Source organism: Prunus dulcis, chromosome 7, assembly GCF_902201215.1.
Source record: "Prunus dulcis chromosome 7, ALMONDv2, whole genome shotgun sequence".
NCBI lineage: Eukaryota > Viridiplantae > Streptophyta > Magnoliopsida > Rosales > Rosaceae > Prunus > Prunus dulcis.
The window spans coordinates 17,179,842-17,200,082 of NC_047656.1; the positions used below are offsets into that span (position 1 = coordinate 17,179,842).

General features: G+C 36.6%; 3 protein-coding genes and 1 pseudogene across 5 annotated transcripts; 3 read left to right on the forward strand and 1 right to left on the reverse strand.

The window, feature by feature from the left end:
• Positions 1–2,349: 2,349 nt before the first annotated feature.
• Positions 2,350–3,147, forward strand: LOC117635492 (probable E3 ubiquitin-protein ligase RNF144A). The gene is made up of 2 exons (XM_034369801.1): positions 2,350–2,975; positions 3,108–3,147. Exons 1-2 carry the CDS (start codon positions 2,350–2,352, stop codon positions 3,145–3,147), a joined length of 666 nt encoding a protein of 221 aa, XP_034225692.1.
• A 1,542-nt stretch (positions 3,148–4,689) lies between these two features.
• On the forward strand, positions 4,690–6,262 carry LOC117635493 (annotated as a pseudogene).
• A 2,002-nt stretch (positions 6,263–8,264) lies between these two features.
• Positions 8,265–16,900, forward strand: LOC117633741 (phosphoinositide phosphatase SAC3). 2 transcript variants are annotated; one of them, XM_034367480.1, is made up of 17 exons: positions 8,286–8,894; positions 8,980–9,248; positions 9,591–9,795; positions 9,879–10,044; positions 10,585–10,807; positions 11,236–11,312; positions 11,734–11,921; positions 11,996–12,093; positions 12,304–12,437; positions 12,532–12,660; positions 12,963–13,326; positions 13,590–13,711; positions 14,021–14,134; positions 14,600–14,791; positions 15,423–15,599; positions 15,782–15,893; positions 16,134–16,793. In XM_034367480.1, exons 2-17 carry the CDS (start codon positions 9,141–9,143, stop codon positions 16,251–16,253), a joined length of 2,529 nt encoding a protein of 842 aa, XP_034223371.1. In that variant the 5' UTR covers positions 8,286–8,894; positions 8,980–9,140; the 3' UTR covers positions 16,254–16,793. The 2 variants fall into 2 exon arrangements, with proteins under 2 accessions (XP_034223370.1, XP_034223371.1); XM_034367479.1 differs by having other exon boundaries at positions 8,265–9,248; positions 16,134–16,900.
• Positions 16,901–17,571: 671 nt separating this feature from the next.
• LOC117634245 (eukaryotic translation initiation factor 3 subunit K) lies at positions 17,572–19,588 on the reverse strand. 2 transcript variants are annotated; one of them, XM_034368240.1, is made up of 8 exons: positions 19,317–19,588; positions 19,147–19,203; positions 19,007–19,057; positions 18,845–18,907; positions 18,492–18,542; positions 18,352–18,418; positions 18,144–18,226; positions 17,572–18,013 (listed from the first exon to the last, which is right to left on the reverse strand). In XM_034368240.1, the coding sequence occupies exons 1-8, from the start codon at positions 19,437–19,439 to the stop codon at positions 17,810–17,812; spliced, it is 699 nt and encodes a 232-aa protein (XP_034224131.1). In that variant the 5' UTR covers positions 19,440–19,588; the 3' UTR covers positions 17,572–17,809. The 2 variants fall into 2 exon arrangements, with proteins under 2 accessions (XP_034224131.1, XP_034224132.1); XM_034368241.1 differs by lacking the exon at positions 19,007–19,057.
• Positions 19,589–20,241: the final 653 nt, after the last annotated feature.

Sequence of the window (20,241 nt, forward strand, 5' to 3'; positions counted from 1 at the left end):
AATCTTATCTGAAATATGAGATTATAATTTTTTTTCTTAAATATCTGAAAATCTTATCTTGACATGGGACACGTGGCACAATTTTAGAGGGTGAAAATGTTATCTGAAATATGAGATTATAATTTTTTTTAATGAATATCCAAAATTTTATCTGGAATAAGACACGTGGCAATCGAGATTCTCATCCGAAAATCTTTTCTGAAAAATAATGGACACGTGACAACCAAAAATATTATCCGAAAATTTAATTACAAAAGATTATCAAAATTAATGGTTTAAAGTATAAAAAAAATAGGAAATAAAGTACAATTAATAGTATTTGCCCTAGACTTAGCCCTTATGGGTTGAACCACGAATGGCAAGGCTGCCACTATTCATGTGAATAGTGGCAGCCCTTGCTTGCCCTTGCCCTAGACTTAGCCCTTATGGGTTGAGTTGCTCTTATAACAAGCATACAGACGAGCAGCTGCATTACGATTTTTATTTAAAAATAGTATAGCCGACGGCTATACATTTTTACACGTGGCGAGCTGACGCAGCTCTAGGTGTGGTGTTTTTTAATTATAGTATAGTCGGCCGGCTATACTCGGGGTTTTTTAAATAAAAATGGTGGCACTAGGCGGGTGATCTTTTTTCTTTCTTTATAAATAGTATAGCCGCGCGGCTAGACTCTTTCTGCACTATTTATGAAAAGGTATAGCCGGCCGGCTATACGTTTTAAATTGACTAAATTACCAATTTCACCCTACCTTCTCCTCTAGTTTACGTACTTGCCACTCCCTCTATTTCTCTCTTTCCTCCAATCAACCACAGCCCCAGCCCTCTTTAGTTCAACGTAATTAGGGTTTTGATCCTCTTCATCATAAAACCCACGAATGTAATCAGACGACGACTTCGACATGCTCGACGCCAATGATAACGAGGATTTCTATAGTGGCAGCTATACTAGGGTTTTTTTATTATAAAAAATAGCATAATTGTGTGTGTATGAGGAATCCCGCTCTCTTATAGTTTAGACTATCACTTGTACTCAAAAAAATAAAATCCTCTAGAAAGCAATGTGATTTGATAACATATGCAATTGATCTTAGTCCACCCCAAATCCTTACTAGAATACAACATTAATAATTACTAGAACCAAAGATATCTAGAATAATGCTCGTTCAATTGTGAATTATTGGTGCTAACAGACATTAATTTTAGGCTGATAATTACAAGGTAGCTTTTGGTTATTAAAAACTCTCTTGAAAGTTTTGGCATCTACTTGCCAAAGATTATCAACTCTCGAGAGTTTGGCATCTACTAGCCAAGATTATCTTAAACTCTTACACACAGGATTTTCAGGTGCCTAGGACAGAAGTCAATAATTTCAATATCTCAAATGGCCAGGCTGCATATTCCTCTCTTGGACCACTTAATTAATCTTCATATCTGTGTGAGCACCTCAGTATTGTCAATTGGGTTTTGGGTCATGTGCTAGTGATCACATATTGAGCAGTACATCCTGGAAACAACAATTACATCAACACCATTCCTGAGAAATTAACCAAGCACATTAGCGATCTTATTTTGTGTACATAAATTTGATCGAATTGTTCAATTTTAGGTGATTGATCTTCAGTTCAGACAGAAAATGATCTTTAGAGGGGATCTTAATGATCCCTCCAATCTCAGTAAAATAGTTTGGTAATTTCAATTTTACACAAACTATGGTCATTTTAATCTAACATTTACTGTGTAGATTACAAAGATGGAGTGAATTCTTGTTGTGGGACTGGACCCTATGGGGGCATCTTCACCTGTGGAGGCACAAAGGAAGTTAAAGACTACCAATTATGTGTGAAAATACTGATGATTATGTATGGTGGGATTCTTTTCATCCCACTGAGAGGATCCATGAGAACCTTGCAAAGACTCTCTGGAATGGGCCCCCTTCCTCTGTAGGGCCATACAACCTAGAAGAGCTCTTCTCAGTTGATGAGGAGAAATAATTAGTATTGGAGTCTATTATTATTAAAAAAATAAGAATGGGAAAAATAGGAAATAAAATAAAATAACCATATAGCGGATGGTCTTGGTGATTTTGACCATTCGCTGGCAATTTGTATGTGATGATGACTTCTTTGCAAAGTCAGTCTCCTTCTATGTTTCGGCTTCGGCCCGAATAATATTAAGTAAGAATAAAGAGCACAAAGAAAGCGACAAAAGATCAACAAACTAAACAAGAAACCCACAGAAATCTCGAGTGATATGTTGAAGCCAGGTTCCCTAAAATCTTCAATCCCCCAAAACCCTCCCTCCAGAAAACGATATGGCAACCCACGATCAAGAACCCCCTATAAACCCCCTATGGATTTATCCATAACTGAAGTTGGGGAGTCTTTCAACTCGGAGAATACAAAGACCCAGCAGGCTTTTGTCTGTGAAATCTGTATTGAGCTCAAGGCAGCAGCATCCGATTGGTTTCGCATAAAAAATTGCAGCCATGCTTACTGTAGGGACTGCATGGTCAGTTACGTGGCCTCCAAGCTTGAAGAGAACATCACAAGCATCCGGTGCCCCGACCCAGATTGCACATCAGGGCTCCTAGATCCCGAGCATTGTCGTTCGATCCTCCCCCGGGAGGTGTTTGAGAGGTGGGGAGTTGCCTTGTGTGAGGCTGTGGTACCTGCCTCTCAAAAGGTTTACTGTCCCAACAAGGATTGCTCTGCAATGCTAATCATTAATGATGATGGGAAGAAAGGGATGATCGTAAGGCAATCGGACTGCCCCCATTGTAGGAAATTGTTCTGCGCGCAGTGTAAGGTTCCTTGGCACGTAGGGTTTGAGTGTGCCAAGTTTCAGAAGTTGAACAAGGTTGAGAAGGAAAGGGAGAACATGTTGAGAAACCTTGCGAAGAAGGAACAATGGAGGAGATGTCCCAATTGCAGGTTCTATGTGGAAAGATCGCGGGGTTGCAACATCATCCAATGCAGGTCAGTTTATATTTTACCTTCTTTCTCCCCTAAAAAAGTTTTAAAAAAACTATGACAATTGAAAAATTACTGATAAATCCGATCAGTGACGTAAAATGTCGATCTTAAGTGTTTCTATTTCTAATGTTGAAGGAGGAGGTCCCAGACTCCCCTGCGATTTCAACCTCGCTAATAATTATAAATAAACAAAACAAAGGTGGACTAAAATTGCTGAATACTGTTTCAACTTGTTTCGTTCAATTCAATGAATTCTTGAATTAATGCCCTATTAATTTATGTCTTTTTAACTAAGTTCTGCTACGAATGTGGTGAACTTTACATCAATTGCAAGTGCAAAATTGATTGTTTTGTTTGTTTGTTGGGGTGCTGCGGACTTATTGTTGTTGTTAATTTTGTTGTTGTTATTGTTATGCTCTGGCGGGCAGTGGCAGAGCCATGAATTTAAGTAAGAGGGACACCCTTTAAAATTCACTCTTTCTTATATGACAAATCAACCTACATTTTAAGAAATTCTTTTTTCTCACTTTTCTTTGTTTTTTTTTTTTCTCTCTACTTTTTTATGAATAACCTAACACTCTTTCATGGTAACAAAATCCATGCAACTCAAAAGAAATTTACCCATGAAACAAAGAGAAGAGGGGCATTTAAGAATTTTTGAGGAATTTTAAAATATTTGTACAAGATCACTAACATAAAATTTTATGTACAACAACATTTGAGACGGGCCAGTGCCCACCCTAGGCATGCACTGATGTGATCAAGTTTTAATTGACGCTATTCTTGAAGTTATTATCTTGATTTTTCTTATTATAATTGATTAGAATACACGATAATATTTTCCGACATAAATATGGCCAATCCATAGCCAACCTTGCTAGCTCATGATTGCCGGTCAGATTGAAGCAATCAAAAGAGCAACTTTCAGTGCTCAAATGTGGCCAACTCAAAGTGCCCCGGCAGGAATTTGCCTATTATTTTTTCAATTGATATTTCGATATAGAAAGATCGGCCCTTGATATTTATTTTTTATTTTTGAATGATAACCTTAACTCTTTAAAATTAATGAAGTTATTAAATTCCAGCAACATTAATAAAATTTCAACAAAAAAGAAAAAAGAATTTTTTTTTTCAAATTGACATGTGTCAAAATCACATTGATTGTATGAAGGAGCTCCTCCTCAATTTTAAAAAGTGGGTGTGAGTTTAGTATGCTATCTCCCGTCTCAATAGAAAAGGTTCTCAAAAAAAAAAAGAAAAAAAAAGAAAAAAAGCCAATCTGTTTCTTTATTATATTGATATTTGTTTCTTATAATTTCATAAATTTAACACAACGTAACGAAACTTATGTTTAACCTGCTATCTATAGTTATGCAAAAGTCGTAGCTTGCACATCATTCAAGAAAAGAGAAGAAGAGAGAGGTAGCAAAAACAGGAAAGTAGAAGAGAGAAAGGCACATTAAAGCAACTTATTGTATCTACCCTAATTAGGACTCGGGATAGCGTACAAGTAACACATTAATATATATATATATATATATATATATATATATATATATATATATAAGCTTAAGAAGAGGAAGTTATATGCGAGTGAGTGGCATGTACAATATTAAGAGTAATATATGTATATAGAAGAATTAATAAATTAAGAAGATCAAGAAACTGAGCTCAGAGGTGAAGAAAAAAAAGTGTCGCAGTCGTCAATTTCAATTTCATGGCGTTTTTGAATGTTAACTTTGGGGAGGTTAAACATGATGATGATAATTATGGAGATGATCATGACTTGTTCTTCACACCCTTGTCATCCCCAACAAGGTTGTCCCCAAAAAGGAAGTCCTCCAAAAAGTGGTGCAGCGCAATCTTGCAGCACATCAAGGCTCTTCTTCCATTCAAAATGCGAAGAAATACCTCAAGTGATGCGGCCAAGAAGACGAAGGAGAAGATGAACATGAAGACAAAGACGAAGAAATCGAGTTTCCTCCCTCCAGCATACCGTGCAAGAACTAATAGTGATGAATATAATTTCTCCACTGATGATGCTTTTGACAGATTTATGCTTTATTTGATGCCCTTTGAAACTAGCGGAGGAGGTCGGGTCTACGTTGATCATAATTATGAAGAAGAAACTCATGAATTTCCAAGATCAATCAATCCCCAGAAAAAAGTTACTTCTGATGATGATCGCTTGAATGAATTTATGCTTTCTTGGGAGCCCTTCAAAAATAGACGAGATCCAAATTATTTTGATGAAGAAGAAGTTGAATTTCCAAGATCAAATATCGATCCCCCCAACAGTCCTGAAGAAGTTGACGACATTGTTGCTCATGACAATAACTTCATGGCTTCTTCTAGGGTTTCTCATGAGGTTGGGAAGCCTTCCGATTCGAAGAATATTGAGTACGTCCCAGCGGTTAATAATAATTTTGGTTGTAATATCTGCTTTGAACCCAAGGCTGCACACCAATGGTTTGACATCAAAAATTGAAGGCATGGTTATTGTACAGAGTGCATGGTCAATTACGTGGTCTCCAATCTTCAAGAGAACGTCACAATCATTCAATGCCCTGATCCTGATTGCTCATCAGGATCGATAGAGCTCGAGGATTGTGACTGGATACTTCCCCAAGAAGTGTTTGAGAGGTGGGAAAGCTCGCTTTGTGAGGCTGCGATCCCCAGCTCTCAAAAGTTTTACTGTCCCTTTAGTGATTGCTCTGCGATGTTGATTATTGATGATGATAATGGGAGTGAGGTTGTGCGGCAGTCACAGTGCCCACATTGTCGAAGGCTCTTCTGCGCGCAGTGTAAGGTTGCTTGGCACGCGGAGATGGAGTACTGGGAGTTTCAGGAGTTGAATGACGATGAGAGGGGAAGGGAAGACATCCAGTTAAGGAACCTTGCAAACATGGAGGATTGGAAGAGATGTCCCAACTGTAAGTTTTATGTGGAAAAGAAGACCGGTTGCAATGTCATGAAGTGCAGGTCAGTTTCTATGATCATACATATATTTGTAAATCCCGTCTTCCATCATATACACGTCATAATCGAGAATCGTTTATTTAATAATTAACAATTTAGAGAACATATTCTCAAAACAGTTTAGACTAGCGAAGCCTTCAACCTGTTTTGTTCAATATATAAATATGAATCGATCCATTACTGCCCTATCTATATGATTGGATTAATTTCTGTTTTTTTGCAGGTGTAGAGCTACTTTTTGCTACGGATGTGGCCAGAGTTTAAGCGTGCCTAAAAACCAACGTCACTATTGTTCCTATTGTACGGGTTGAGTACATTTTCTACAACGTTTGATTATCATAGGATGTTTCAGAAATTTTGTTTATTTTTCACTTAAGTATTCGACAAGTAGGCTTCGAATTTTACGTATTTCTTTATAAAATCCTCCATACGATGACCTTACACAAAAAAAAAATTTCGTCAGAAACAAGTTTCATTAAGAAAGGCAGAATAGAACTCAAAACAATTCACAAAAATTTCCCCATTAATTAAAATTAACAATAATTACGCACGTGATGAAAATAAAGAACCTCTTTTGTGCTTGTTTATATTAATTATTATAAATTGGTAGGTAGTTCATAGAAGAAAAGTATACGGTTTGGTTAATGATGCTGCATATAGTACACGTGGCAATTGGACAGTGGTGCACTAATAATTGAGCAACCTAATAAATTATTAAACACGTTTTTATTTTATTTTTATTTTGGTTTTAAATTTGACTTTATATGTGAGTTGCATTATCTTCTGGAAGAACCTGGACGATGTTTGGCTTCGGCAATGTAATGTAATGTGAACGGTGAGGATCAATTATTGGGGAGAGGAGTGACAGGCAGTCGTGGTGCAACTGAGTCAAGGACGAAATCTGGGCCGTTGATTTCATGACTGCGCTGCACATCAAGTCATATCAACCGACCGATATCAGCTATAGGCATTTTTTATAGCAAAGTCTAAATGCATGCTACTTTTAAGAAAATTAAATAATTATAAAAAATTGATATATTTCACAATCTTGTTTCTGGTACGGCAATTTCAAGTCAATGCCAAGTCAAATGAGCGACAGAGTCACAAAAATTTGGGTTGTTAAACTTGTTTGCTAGTTACTTTGTTTTTTTTATCAGGTTGTTACATGTTTGTAGTGTTCACACTATCAAAGAAACAAATTCAGGTCGGATTCGGGTCAGCCCACATGAAGTTGTTAACTTGTTACTAGGTTTTTTTTAAGAACAAGCAGAATTTCGTTGAAATATGAGCAAATACAAGAGATTTACAATGAAAATACACCCCAAATGGAGGTAGAGCACACAAAATTTGGACAATGTAAATTTAGCTAAACAGTGAACAAAAAATATGGAAATTTCAAACTTAGCTCACTAAGAGTTGAAAACTAGATGATTAATAAGACTCCTGGCAGCACCAGTGCTTTAGAAATCATGGTAAAACAACATATTTTGCGGTAACAGAGAATCCGAGTCACCAAAAGTGAAAGGGCCTTACCGCTCAACATTCACATGGCCAGAGAAGACCATAGCACCTCCAACATCCCCATACAAAAATGGGATGAAAAATCTCTCTACAACATGAAGAGATAGAGAGGTGTCTGATTTAATAGCCGAAACGGTTGGTTCTTGGGGAAACCCCAGGAACCAACAGGGTTGCTGAGGAGAGGGGCTGCGCTGGAGAAGAAGAAAGGGTGATAGATTTTTTAGGGTAAATTGTTAATTGTTCAATAGTGATTCTAGTTTATGGAGTTTATCATACTATACTTTAGGTTCATGACATATTAACAATGTTCCGTATTTATATTAGCACATTGTGACGCGACTCATCATACTCAATATTTTTCATATTATATTTTAAGTTCATGAGATATCAATTATATGACCTGTTCATATTATAATACATAATTTATTAGTAACACCACAAATAATAGTGTAAAATGTCACACTAAATTTTCTCTCTCTTATTGCAGAAACAAAAGAAATCATCTTTATTGTGTTATTTTAAGTCCAAATTAACCGTCCTCTAACATTGATCGTGATGGTGTCTAATTACGAATTTTATATTTTATATTTTGTCTATTTACGATATTAAGTTTTTACAAAAGGTTAAAACAAAACCAAACCTTCCACCTTATAAAATTTACTCTGCAATGGTGACATAGGATAGGAGTAATAATAAGAACGAGGCTAATGAGAAATGATAACAGGGTCAGCTGAAGAAATTAGCCAAGTAATTATATGAAATATATTTATATATAAAAACTATATGAATAATATGTGGACTGACTGAGCGGTCACCGAAGTTGTGGCTTTGTTTGGGTCTGTGAGATCTCCTTCCCTTTCTCTCATGTCTCTATACAAACAACAACAACAGAAAAATAGCAGACCATACAAAATAAAATTAAAATAATAACATGTTCAATAATTTGGTCTCTGTTCCTTTTTGTTGTTTGTAATTTCTTCTATAGCTCGGAGGCTGGCTCTGGTCTTCCAACCCCCTTTTCTTCTCGAACCTCCCACAGCTCTTTCTATTTTTCTACAATTTTTATTTTTCCTTGTATTTATCATCTTTTTGCGCCCCAAAATTTTCTGCTTCATATTCTCCTCGTCGCTTTTCCCTTCCATATAAAGCTTCCATTTTCAAACCTCCGCTTTCTCTCTCTGTCTCTGCGTTTTCGCTGTATAAATATCCTGAATTATACGTATATATTCCAATTAGCTACATATTTTGCGCAATTATATTATTCGATCTCGGAAAATTGATTCTCCGCCTGCTTTATTCGATTTTTTTATATTAAAGATCAGAGTTTTGAACCGGAAGAAGCTCAATATTTACTTCCGCTGAATCGTTCCCAGATTTCAATTTATCTGGTTTTGTTAATGGGAAGAGGAGGAGCTGGAACAGGCAAGGTCAAAGTCTGCTGCTGAAGGTTTTGTTTTTGGTTTTGTTTTTGCTCGGAATTTGATAGTAAATGTTGTATTTGAAGCAGCCGAACCCCACAATTCACACATGGGGTTCATTAGGTGAATGATTTCGAATAGTTTTTCACCATAGAAGATTTGTGTGCTTGGCTTTGATTCTTCTGTGCATGCCATTCTGATAGAAACCCTGAGCCTGAGGCTCGGGGATCTGAAATTCCAAACTTCAACGATGGCGTCCTCAGAGAATGAGCCTGTGTCTCACTTGGAAGACGAACCTCGTCCTCCTCCTCCTCAACATTTCGATATGCAGAAATTCAGGCTTTACGAAACTCGATCGGTAATTTCATTCAGCTCTATTTGTTTCATATAATGAAGATCTATTTATATTCAACCTATTGCAATTTGTTATATTCCATAAAGGATTCTTCAATATTTTGGTGGGCTGATATTGTTTTCATTGTTTAATGGCAAAGTTGGAATCGGCAATGTGTTTTCTTTTGCTTATATGAACCATTTTCTTTCGGGGAGGTTTTTGATTGAATCTAAAATTTTGTAAATTTTGTAAATTTATGATATGTTTACTTATTTTTGCATTTTTATTAGTTCAGATGGTTTATTGTGCTTTGTGCGAATTGGATTATAAGAGTGTACCAACTTATACATTTTCTTTTCCCCGCAGAACTTTTACATGATTGGAAGGGACAAGACTAGAACTTATTGGAGAGTACTAAAGATTGACCGGTTGGATCCTTGTGAGCTTAACATTCGTGAAGATTCTACTACGTACACTGAAAGAGAATGTTCTGACCTCTTAAGGCGGATACATGAAGGAAACAAGGCCACAGGTGGATTAAAGTTTGTCACTACTTGTTACGGAATTGTCGGTATGGGATTTTGATATCACATCTTGTGCATTTATTGCATAATCAAAATGATTTCACTGCTCATTGTCGCTTGCATGTTTCAGGATTCATTAAATTTCTGGGGCCATATTACATGCTTCTTATCACGAAAAGAAGACAGATAGGTGCCATCTGTGGTCACATGGTGTATGCCATCTCCAAGAGTGAAATGATCCCACTTCCAAATCCTTCTGTTCAGTCCAGTATCGCTAATTCTAAAAATGAAAACAGGTCGTTAGTCCATTCCGGTTGTACGTGTATTTAGTCTGCAGAAACAATGACCATTGTTTGGAAAAGTACTGTATTTTGAGAAATATTTTTTCTTATGTGACATTCTTCTGGCTTGCTTTATTTGAACCTTTTTCGAAATTAAAAACTTTATCTTATTCTTAGAACAGTTTAACTTGTTATATATGTACAATTTTAAGCATAATGTCATAATATTCTATGAAGGCTTCTAGATTAGGATTAGTATATCTGTACAATTTTGATTATTGAGGCTCATTTTTTTGGTTGAATTGTGGAAAGGGAAGCTGGAGAGGAGGTTTTTAAGTGAAATCACACAAATATGAGCACAAAGTTCTGAGAATTTAGTTATTACTTTTGGTGAAACATTGTGTAACCAAGGTTCATCGTGTAAAATCTTTTCTTATCCTTTGTTAGAGTTCACGATTACATCTGCTTTTTGCTATTCTTTTTACTAAATGTTTTAATCTAAATTTTGTCTGGTTTTAGTTGTTAATACGTTGTCTATTTCATTGATGGCCTTAGATACAAGAAGCTCTTATGCACAGTGGACCTTACAAAGGACTTCTTTTTCAGCTACTCATACCATGTTATGCGTAGTCTGCAAAAGAACATGTGTAAGAATCAGACAGGACATGTCCTTTATGAAACCATGTTTGTCTGGAATGAATTCTTAACTCGGGGAATTCGGAATCACCTTCAAAATACTATTTGGACAGTTGCTTTGGTTTACGGCTTCTTTAGACAGGTGAGGTTTGAATGGTGTTTAGACAGTGTGGAAAGTAATAATTAATGCTTTATCTGGTTAGGTTAACAAAATTTCAGGGATACTCATTAATGTTGCTCTTTTCATGTAACTAAGTTCTACCCCTCCTCCTCCCTCCTAAAGAAAAAAGAAAGAAAGAAAGGATTTAGTACCTTACTGCCTTTTGATACAAAGGTGCTCACATCTTACGTGCATGGTGGAATTTTCGTATGTGGAATGAGTTTAACTTTGAAAGTCTGTAGAAGATTATATCTTCAAATGAATGTGCTTCGGCATTTTTTTATTTTTTTAGATCTTTACCAGCTGTTCATTTTTCAAAATTGCCAGCAAAACTTGGGTGTATGACCGTTCGTCCTTGTAAGCTTTACTAATGAATTTTGGACTGATGGCTTGATGATATTTAAATGTAGGCCACTCTCTCTATATCTGGACGTGACTTCAAACTGACCCTTATTGCAAGGCGTTCACGTCATTATGCGGGCACCAGGTGAGGGGGCATTCATACTTTGATTCTCTTATCCAATTCCATGCTTTTGACATAGATTAAGAAAATTGTATTGGCTTCCTGGTAACCTGTGTTCAAAACCAGTGGTTTCTCAAATATTTAAGGATGTACGGGTGGTCCTTGCTTTCAAAAGAAGATAAAGTGGGGACAATCTTTACCCTGAATGTCAAACTTGTGATGTGATATTTTCTTCTTAGTTCTCTTGTATAACGTATGATTGCCTGAAGCTGTGTAACACAGTTCAGATTATGGCTTTTTTCTTTCTTTTTTTCCTAATATTGTCATTATATGTTGCTGCTGTCTTGTATTTGATGTTACCTTAAGTATTAGCTTTCTAGGCTTACATGCTTATGGGCATATGTGTAGATTTTGTATGCCTCATGTGTTGCCTTTACTCTTGTAGGTATCTAAAACGTGGTGTTAATGAGAAGGGAAGAGTAGCTAATGATGTTGAGACAGAACAGATTGTCTTTGAGGATGTTCCTGAGGGCTTTCCGATGCAAATAAGTTCTGTCGTTCAGAACCGTGGCTCAATCCCTCTATTTTGGTCACAGGAAACATCACGTTTAAATATCAAACCAGATATAATATGTATGTTCTTGCGTAAGCAGTATCTCTTGAGGTTATTCTGTAAATTCCTGTAACTAACTTTTTTCTCCTGCCAGTGTCAAAGAAGGACCAAAACTATGAAGCCACTAGGCTTCACTTTGAAAATCTTGTCAAGCGATATGGGAACCCCATTATCATATTGAATCTGATCAAGGTAAAGTTTCTTTAGTGACCAATTCTATGTTGATGCTGTTCATCATGTTGCTTTCTGTAACTGCATGTCATGAAGGAAACTGAATTTGAACCTAGAATCCACCTTTTTCTCTTAAATTATTTTGACATGCTATCTTTTGGTAGCCCTCTTTGTTAATGTATTTCCTTGTTATTTATTTGTTTATTTTTAAAAAATAATAATAATCAACAGACTCAAGAGAAGAGGCCTCGAGAGTCCATACTTCGTGCAGAATTTGCTAATGCAATAGATTTCATTAATAAAGACTTATCTGAGGAGAACCGTCTTAAATTCCTCCACTGGGATCTGCACAAACATTCCCGGAGGTAAAGCTTATGTTTGATTTATTTTAATAATGTGGTACTCCGGAATTTTATCTTTTCTGAAAAATTGTACCCTTGTTTCCTCCTCCCATTCCAGCAAAGCTACAAATGCTTTACTACTCTTGGGCAAGGTGGCTACATATGCCTTGACGCTAACTGGATTCTTCTATTGCCAAGTTAACCCAGCACTGAGACCTGAGGGTGTAATTAAGTGGCCTTCCTCTGGGTAAGTTGCCATCTCATTTAATGGTTTTCTAGTTTTAATTATCTTTCTTCATCCAAGTTTTTTACAAATTTTAGGTCCAACAATCTCTCTCTCTCTCTCTCTCTCTCTCTCTCTCTGTGAGAAACCAATTTTCTGGTTGCCGTAAGTTTTCAGTTTCCTGTTAGGCATGAGCTTCTATGTTCATTACCTCGTAAAGATGTAACTAAAATGATAGCTAATATGATCTCATAACAGGTTTACTAGTGTACATTGCTTTAAAAAATTCTGGTTGATGGAACTTTGACAATGTAAATATGGAACAGGAATTTTGAAAATGGTGACTTATCTCCCCAAGAACATAGTGCTAATGGTAATGAGGATGCTGATAACATAGAGAAAACACCTAGTGGAAGCAAAAATATTGCAAATGGTAATCATTCTGTCAAGCCATCCACGTTCCAAAGTGGGGTGCTTAGGACCAATTGCATAGACTGTCTGGATCGCACAAATGTTGCTCAGTATGCATATGGCTTGGCTGCGTTGGGACAACAGCTTCATTCGTTGGGAGTTGTAGAGAATCCAAAGATAGACCTTGATGCTCCTTTGGCTGATCATTTGATGGGATTTTATGAAAGAATGGGCGACACACTTGCGCACCAGTATGGTGGTTCAGCTGCTCACAATAAGGTGAGGAATTTGATTTGGAATGTTTGTTTGTTGAACTGAGTCTAATAAGCTTTGGGATCTGAATGTTGACTAGTATTTGGCCTGCTTAACGTTTAGGTTTACGGTCATGGACCTTACATACTAACACCTGTAGACAAATTTTTATGTTATAACTCAAAAAATAATTGGTAATTAGTGACCTTGATTCGTTAATTGTGTATGGTTCCTTGATTCTTTAATTTTCTATGGTTCTTTGATACACTTGAAATTGGAATTCTGTATAGATATTTTCTGAGAGAAGGGGTCAGTGGAGAGCAGCAACTCAATCTCAGGAGTTCTTTAGAACTCTTCAACGGTATTACAGCAATGCTTACATGGATGCAGAGAAGCAAGATGCAATTAATGTGTAAGTTCTGCATTAAGTATTACCTGTGTCTGAATTCCAGCACGTATGCATGCATGCACGTGTTTATATTTTTTGGTTAAATAAATCCCTATCAAGATTTCTGTTTTTAAACCTCAGCTTTGTAAAAGTGTAAATTATTTCATTCGATTGTAGAAGTCCTTTTGTGGCTGTTAATAAAGGTTATATGTAAAGTTACAGTCATCTCTGTTACTGCCCACGCGAGAAATAAAAACTGTTGTGCTGTAGAAGTTCCTGTCAGCTGATCCTTTCATTGATTTATGTTGATTTTTCCTTTAATATTTTGAGCAGATTTCTGGGGCATTTTCAACCACAAGAAGGTAAACCTGCATTGTGGGAATTGGATTCAGACCAGCATTATTACTCTGGGAGGGATGAACCAAAAGATAAGGATCTAGATGGAAGGTATGTAGTAGCCTAATCAAAATCTCAAGATTCGTCATTTCTGTCAGATAGAATAAATGACTTCGAGTCTCCATGTCATGCTGGGTGTGCATGTTGGTAACTTGGTCTATAGTTGGGTAAACTTAATTTTATCATCTTTTTGTCCCATTCTATGTTTTAAGCCGCATCACGGGAGCCTTCTGTTCAAAAAGCTTTTAAAATTGAAATGTCCAAGGGGAATTAATAGGTACTTTTTTGTGTGCTAACCGACGGATGTGTCCTGTGTCGTTTCAGAGGTGCAATCTCTATGAAAAAATTACAATGAATTTTTACAAGCTTAACCTTTTCTTAACAAGTATCATAATTATTAATGAATATATGGGTTGTAACATTTGTTTGATATTTTTAGATTTTTGCTACCGATCTATGACTCATGCATATTAATTTCTGAGCCATTTGCTCAACTGATTTCCTTTTTATCTATAGGTCCATTTTCAAAAGATCTTATTCCGACGGTAATATTCTTCGTGAAAGCAGCTCACCTATGTCATCCCCACATGTTAAGCCGGAGAAATTTACTAACTCTTGTATGCCAGATCCATCACAACAAGAAAGCAAGATTCTTTCAGAGTCATCACCTGATATATCAACTTCTGAGAGTGATATTGCCTATTCAAGGTTTGCCTACATTAGTCTTGTTTTGGTTCTGTAGTTTTCTTGGTAGATGTAGAAAAGGAACAGCTATGTGTTCAGTGCTTGCATTGCTGAAACGTGGTGAAGTAGAGATAAACTATCAAGTTGGCATTATTACGTAATTTATCTTAAATATGGAAAGCAATCAAGAGAAGAAACTTGTCAAAGACCACATGATAGAAACTAGGAAGTAAAGAAGGCAGTTTAATTTTGTAATGAATCCTTTATTCTCTCCTGTCAGTATTTACTTAATACATTACAAATATGATATATTTGTTTGTGAAATGAATCCTTTTGTATTCACTCTTATAAGATAAGGCCTTTTAGTTGTCATTATGCGAATCATGTGATTAGGTAACTTCTGTTGTTGCTTCCTTTAGCTTCAGTAAATTGAGAATATTAGTACGACCATAATAACAAATTATTACTGACATGATAATGAAGCATGTATTCCTGGTAATGTTTGTTGTTAATTTTTTAGTTGACTACTCCTTTCAAAAGTCCCTGCAATGCCCATGTTTCAAACTTTTTTGAAGACAGTTTAGGATGGTTTTTGTTGTCATTTTGATGTTCCAAGACTCTGATTCAGCTTTTATGTTTCTGTGTTTGTCTGTAGGTACGCTCCCTCAATGCCTCGCAGGCAACTTTTTGGAGAGTTGCAGAGATACCGGTGCCTTGAAAGTGATCATATCTACTATTCTGAACGTGGAGATTCATACAACTTCTCAAACTTTGTTGACCTAGACTGGCTATCTTCTTCCGGGAATTCTTGTGAGGAGGAGCCATTCGAGAGGTACTTTTTAGATTGAGCTTTGAATTTATTATATTCTTATTGATCCTGGGAAAGAAGCAAATGATTGTGAATTCTTAATAGAGGATGGAAATCCTAAAAGCCTGTTATTTCCTCCTTTTTTTTATTGGGGATGGGGGCAGAACATTATAATTTGGCTGAGATTTGAGATGTAACGATTGCAGGTCATCAATACTGACAAACTCTCCAATTGAGGGACTATCATCGGAGAATGTTGTTAATGGAATAATGGGAGATTCTACCCCCTCTACAAGTGAATATGGATCCGGCTTGAAGGTCAGTAACCTTCCTTCCAAATGCTAGAAACATTATCACACTTAATATTTGGTGTTGGTTTTCCAACAATTTATAGTTTTGGGATGAAAACCTTTTTGATTTATTAATTAGCAATAGTTAATCAACTGATTAATTCAAAGATGCTATAAAATTTGGTTCGTTCGAAAATATTTTCCTTTGCGTCAACATATGACATCAAAGTGTTTATATTTCCTTCGGTTGCTGCCTTTTGGTTTGTAGGGGAAGGAGCAGACAGGACCAAATTTATCCTTTAATAACGGAGAGAGTTCCAATGTTCTTGAGGAGTATCCAGATAGCTTTGTGAACTGGGTCAACTATGGAGAGACACTCTGCCACTGAAGTTTGGATCATTTTTCCTCAATAATACATTTCCTGCCTTCATTTGGCTCAACCATTTCTCCAAAGATGCTGGTCCATGGATGAGAAACTATAGAGTGCATGTTAGCGATATCGGGAGCAAGGGAGAACCAAAAGCAGTGGAACCGACATTCATTGGGAGGATATCATTCCTGGAGGCAATTGTGCTGGTCCTCATGTACGATACAACATTGAGTTCGTTCGTCATGAAAATTTCAGTCGGAAGTTATACCAAAGTACAAAAGAGTAAATAGTCAACAATTAAGATTCTTTAGGAGCTCTTCCTCCATCAGGTCTTGGATAATAGATTTTAATCTTGTAAATATTTTGCTCGTTGGAGCTCCACTTTAGAATTGCAGGCCATTGATTCTTTATTTTCCTCAATGTTAATTTGTGGACCCGCATAAAACTAACATTGTTGGGTAAGTGTTGCGGAGTATCCTACTGTTGTAGAACTGGTGCAGCCATTCTTGCCTTTAAGCGCTAATTTTAGGCCTTTAGCCTGTACGACTTGGCGTTTGATTGAAAGACTACAGTGTGCTGTACTTTGAAGGCTGAAAAATGCATCTCTAAATGCAAAAATAAATTGTGTCCAAATCGGCCAAATAAAAGATTCAATATTCAAGTCAGTGTGTCTGCTCCTTTGTATCTGAGTTCAATTCCCTTTTATGTACATTAGACAGTAAAAAGAAAAGGATTCATTTGAACCAATTATAGACAATATTGAGATAGGTAAATCATGGAGACTGTTCCCCGGGAATATCCAATCCAAAGCTTTTTTTTTTTTTTTTTTTTTTGGTCGGATCCAATCCAAAGCTTATTTGAGTTAATTGTGCATCACATCAAATTTGAACACTTCGTCCAAATCCAGAAATACACGCATGACATTCTCGAATTGTTACCACAATTCTTGACCAAGAACTGAGAACTGTTTCCATCCCCAACGTATAGAGAACAAAGACTACATGACTATTGAAGAAGGTAACAATTTTTATTGATTACAAATTTACCACATGGAGATTACCAGTGGTAATTCACCGCCATGATCAATTGACCCGAAACGTTAGTGGTAGTTTGACCAAAATTTCTAGGAAAATGTCAGACGAATTTTGAGGTGTGGAGAACCCCTCGATGCCAATGGCCTTAACCCGTGACTGTTGGTGCAGATTACTCAGTTTTTACCCACAATATTAAAGCACATTACTAAGCAGAAGTGCAAAGTTTTGAAACTGCCAAGAGCAGCGGTCAACCCAAACGACCAAAACAGCCGAAAGCAAGAAGAGCGTAGAGGAACAGGAGGTATAGAGATGGTTTTTTAATGAGAAAATTGATAGCCAAAATAAAATTCTACAAAAGGAATCCCACAGGTCGCGTTTTAGTTTTCAACATAAACTCAAAAGGCAAACAGAATAAAATAAAGCTACAGATGACCACATAATCATTAAAGTCAAAGCTGCAAGTAGTCTGAGAATGCTGAAGCTCGTGCTGGAAATATGGGGAGAAAAGTCCAGCAGCAGATAAATCAGCAGAAATGATTATCAACCTAGAATGGGGAAGATACGAGCCACGTGCTCTAATGGAATGCCATCGTCTGTGCTCTTTTTCAGCTCTGGATGGTTAAATTCATTTCGAGGCAGGACAATGAGTTGACCCCTTCCATGACCTTTCTCAAGAATCCAACCGTTATTGGCTACATGGTGCTCAAGGAATTTGTCCAGGGATAGGCCTTCAATATTGATAGCCTGTGACATACCACATCTAAATATAAGTCTTGCAGACAATATACAAAGCAGTAGAGGATATTTTAAGACCTCCCAGAGTAAAAGTATTCCTAAACAAAATGTGATTTATGTATAAAATTGAAGCAGATACCTCAGCAAGCACAGATCGGGGAACCCTTTGGTACGTCAAGGAAAGAACATGAATTGCATAGGCTTGAATTGCTTGCTCAAAACCTGCAAACAATTCTCTTGTAAGTGCATTACATACAACATAACATAAATACAAAATACTGAGAAAATATGATGGTGACAAAACCAGTAGCAGGACATCATCCATAACAATTCCATAAATCGAATACCTGGGACAGCTTCAACTATGTGACGATTCTTGGATGCTTCATCCCAGAATTGACTGAACCTTCCAGTCTGCAAAAGGAAGAAGTAGCTTTGTAAGCCATGCATAAGTACTGAATCCAAGGACCACAGACACCACATATACCTCCAAATAGTGAGATAGGACAGTGAGTGTCTTGAACTGCTCCTCCATTTGCTGATAAAGAATTAGAGAAAACAAAAGAGGGGATTAGCTGAACAACATTCATTGACCAAAAAAGTTCAATAAGATTCAACCTCCAAAACAATCTCAAATTTTGATAATGAAATTCATTGCAATAACATAAAGAGATGACGAAACTAATCAGAGCTGAATAACCGAGGAACTTGGATACCACTTTGTAATTTTGACACACACATATATACACACTGCAGAACCCATTTGAACACTTTGTCACTCATGTTAACAAAAATAATGAAATTCCAACTGGGTATGTAAGAAAATGAGAGAACTTATACCACTCTTTCTGGGATTAAGAATAGACAAAGGCCGAAATCAGGGGAGGGCATTGCCATCAGTGCCTGCACATTAATACACATACAAATAAGACAAATTTCTTACTTTTGCATTAAAAATAAAACTAAAAGAAACGTTTTGCAGCAATAGGATTTAATGGAGACCTTAACCAAGATGCGGGCAACAATTTGAGTGCTCATACGGTCCGGCTCAAACTGCACCCAGGAAAAAAAAAAAGACAGATAAGTTTACAGAATCGAAAACACAAACCAATTTTTAAAGAAAAACCCAGTTCTCCTATTACCTGATAGATACGAAGAAGGCAGAGATTGGCATCGAGATTATAAGTTTGTGAAGAAACCTAAAACATTGAAAAACAAATATAGGCCAGTCAATCAATCAATAATTAATTCAGTTAAGAACTAATTAACCCAAATATCAGCATTCATTCATCAATAAGATACAGAGACATACCTGCTCGTTAACGTAGTTTTCAAGATCGGAAAGCATGTCGGGGTTGTACGGATTCACAGCCAGCAGCTGCTCCACCGCCAACGCCACCTGCTGCTGCTGTTGTTGTGGAACCTCTCTCCCCATTGTTCCGATTTGGGTTTCTTTTCTTCTTTGTTTATTCGAATAATCTCTCTGTAGATTTTGTATCGTCGTCTCTCCTTCAGTTTCGATAGCTTGCAAGTACACAAACAACACGGGAGCGACAAAGGGTTTGAGGGTTTTGGCTCGCTGGCCTATACTTTTGCGTTAACGATTACAGCCGTACCAAATTACCTATATACCCCTTACTTTCGTTCCTTTTCTTTTTCTTTTTCCTTTCTTAGATTTTCTTTTTTGGTTAAGTAAATTATAAATTCAAGGTCATGTTTACCTATATACCCCTTAATTCTTTTTTGGTTGGTAAAGGAAACTTCCCTTTTTTTCTTTTTCTTTTTTGCCAAAGTTAGGAAAATGAGGGGGAATTCTCACACACATGTATTATGGGAGCTTAAGCCTAAGATCACTCGGAAGCGCATCAAATGTCTGGGTCAATCCAACTAACACCTCATTGGTAAGGAAGTTGCTTACGATGTTATTTTGATTGTATGGAACATGTGTTAATTGTTGTGCAAATTCTATGTGTTTTCAGCTCCATTAGAGAGAAAAAAAAAAATTACACAAACATAGAGAAAGAAACAAAGTCCACGACACAATTAAGTAGTAATTGAGTAAGTCTTATTATTGTTTCAAACCAAAATTATTGCATATGCAAGACATAATTCCTTATTTATTTTCTGCAGCAAGACCTCCGCATTGCATGCACTTACGCCTCAGTAGCCAATACTTTAATTAATATGGTTATTTTTGTAGCAGCTCTCATAGCATGAATTCACGACACCTTTCATAT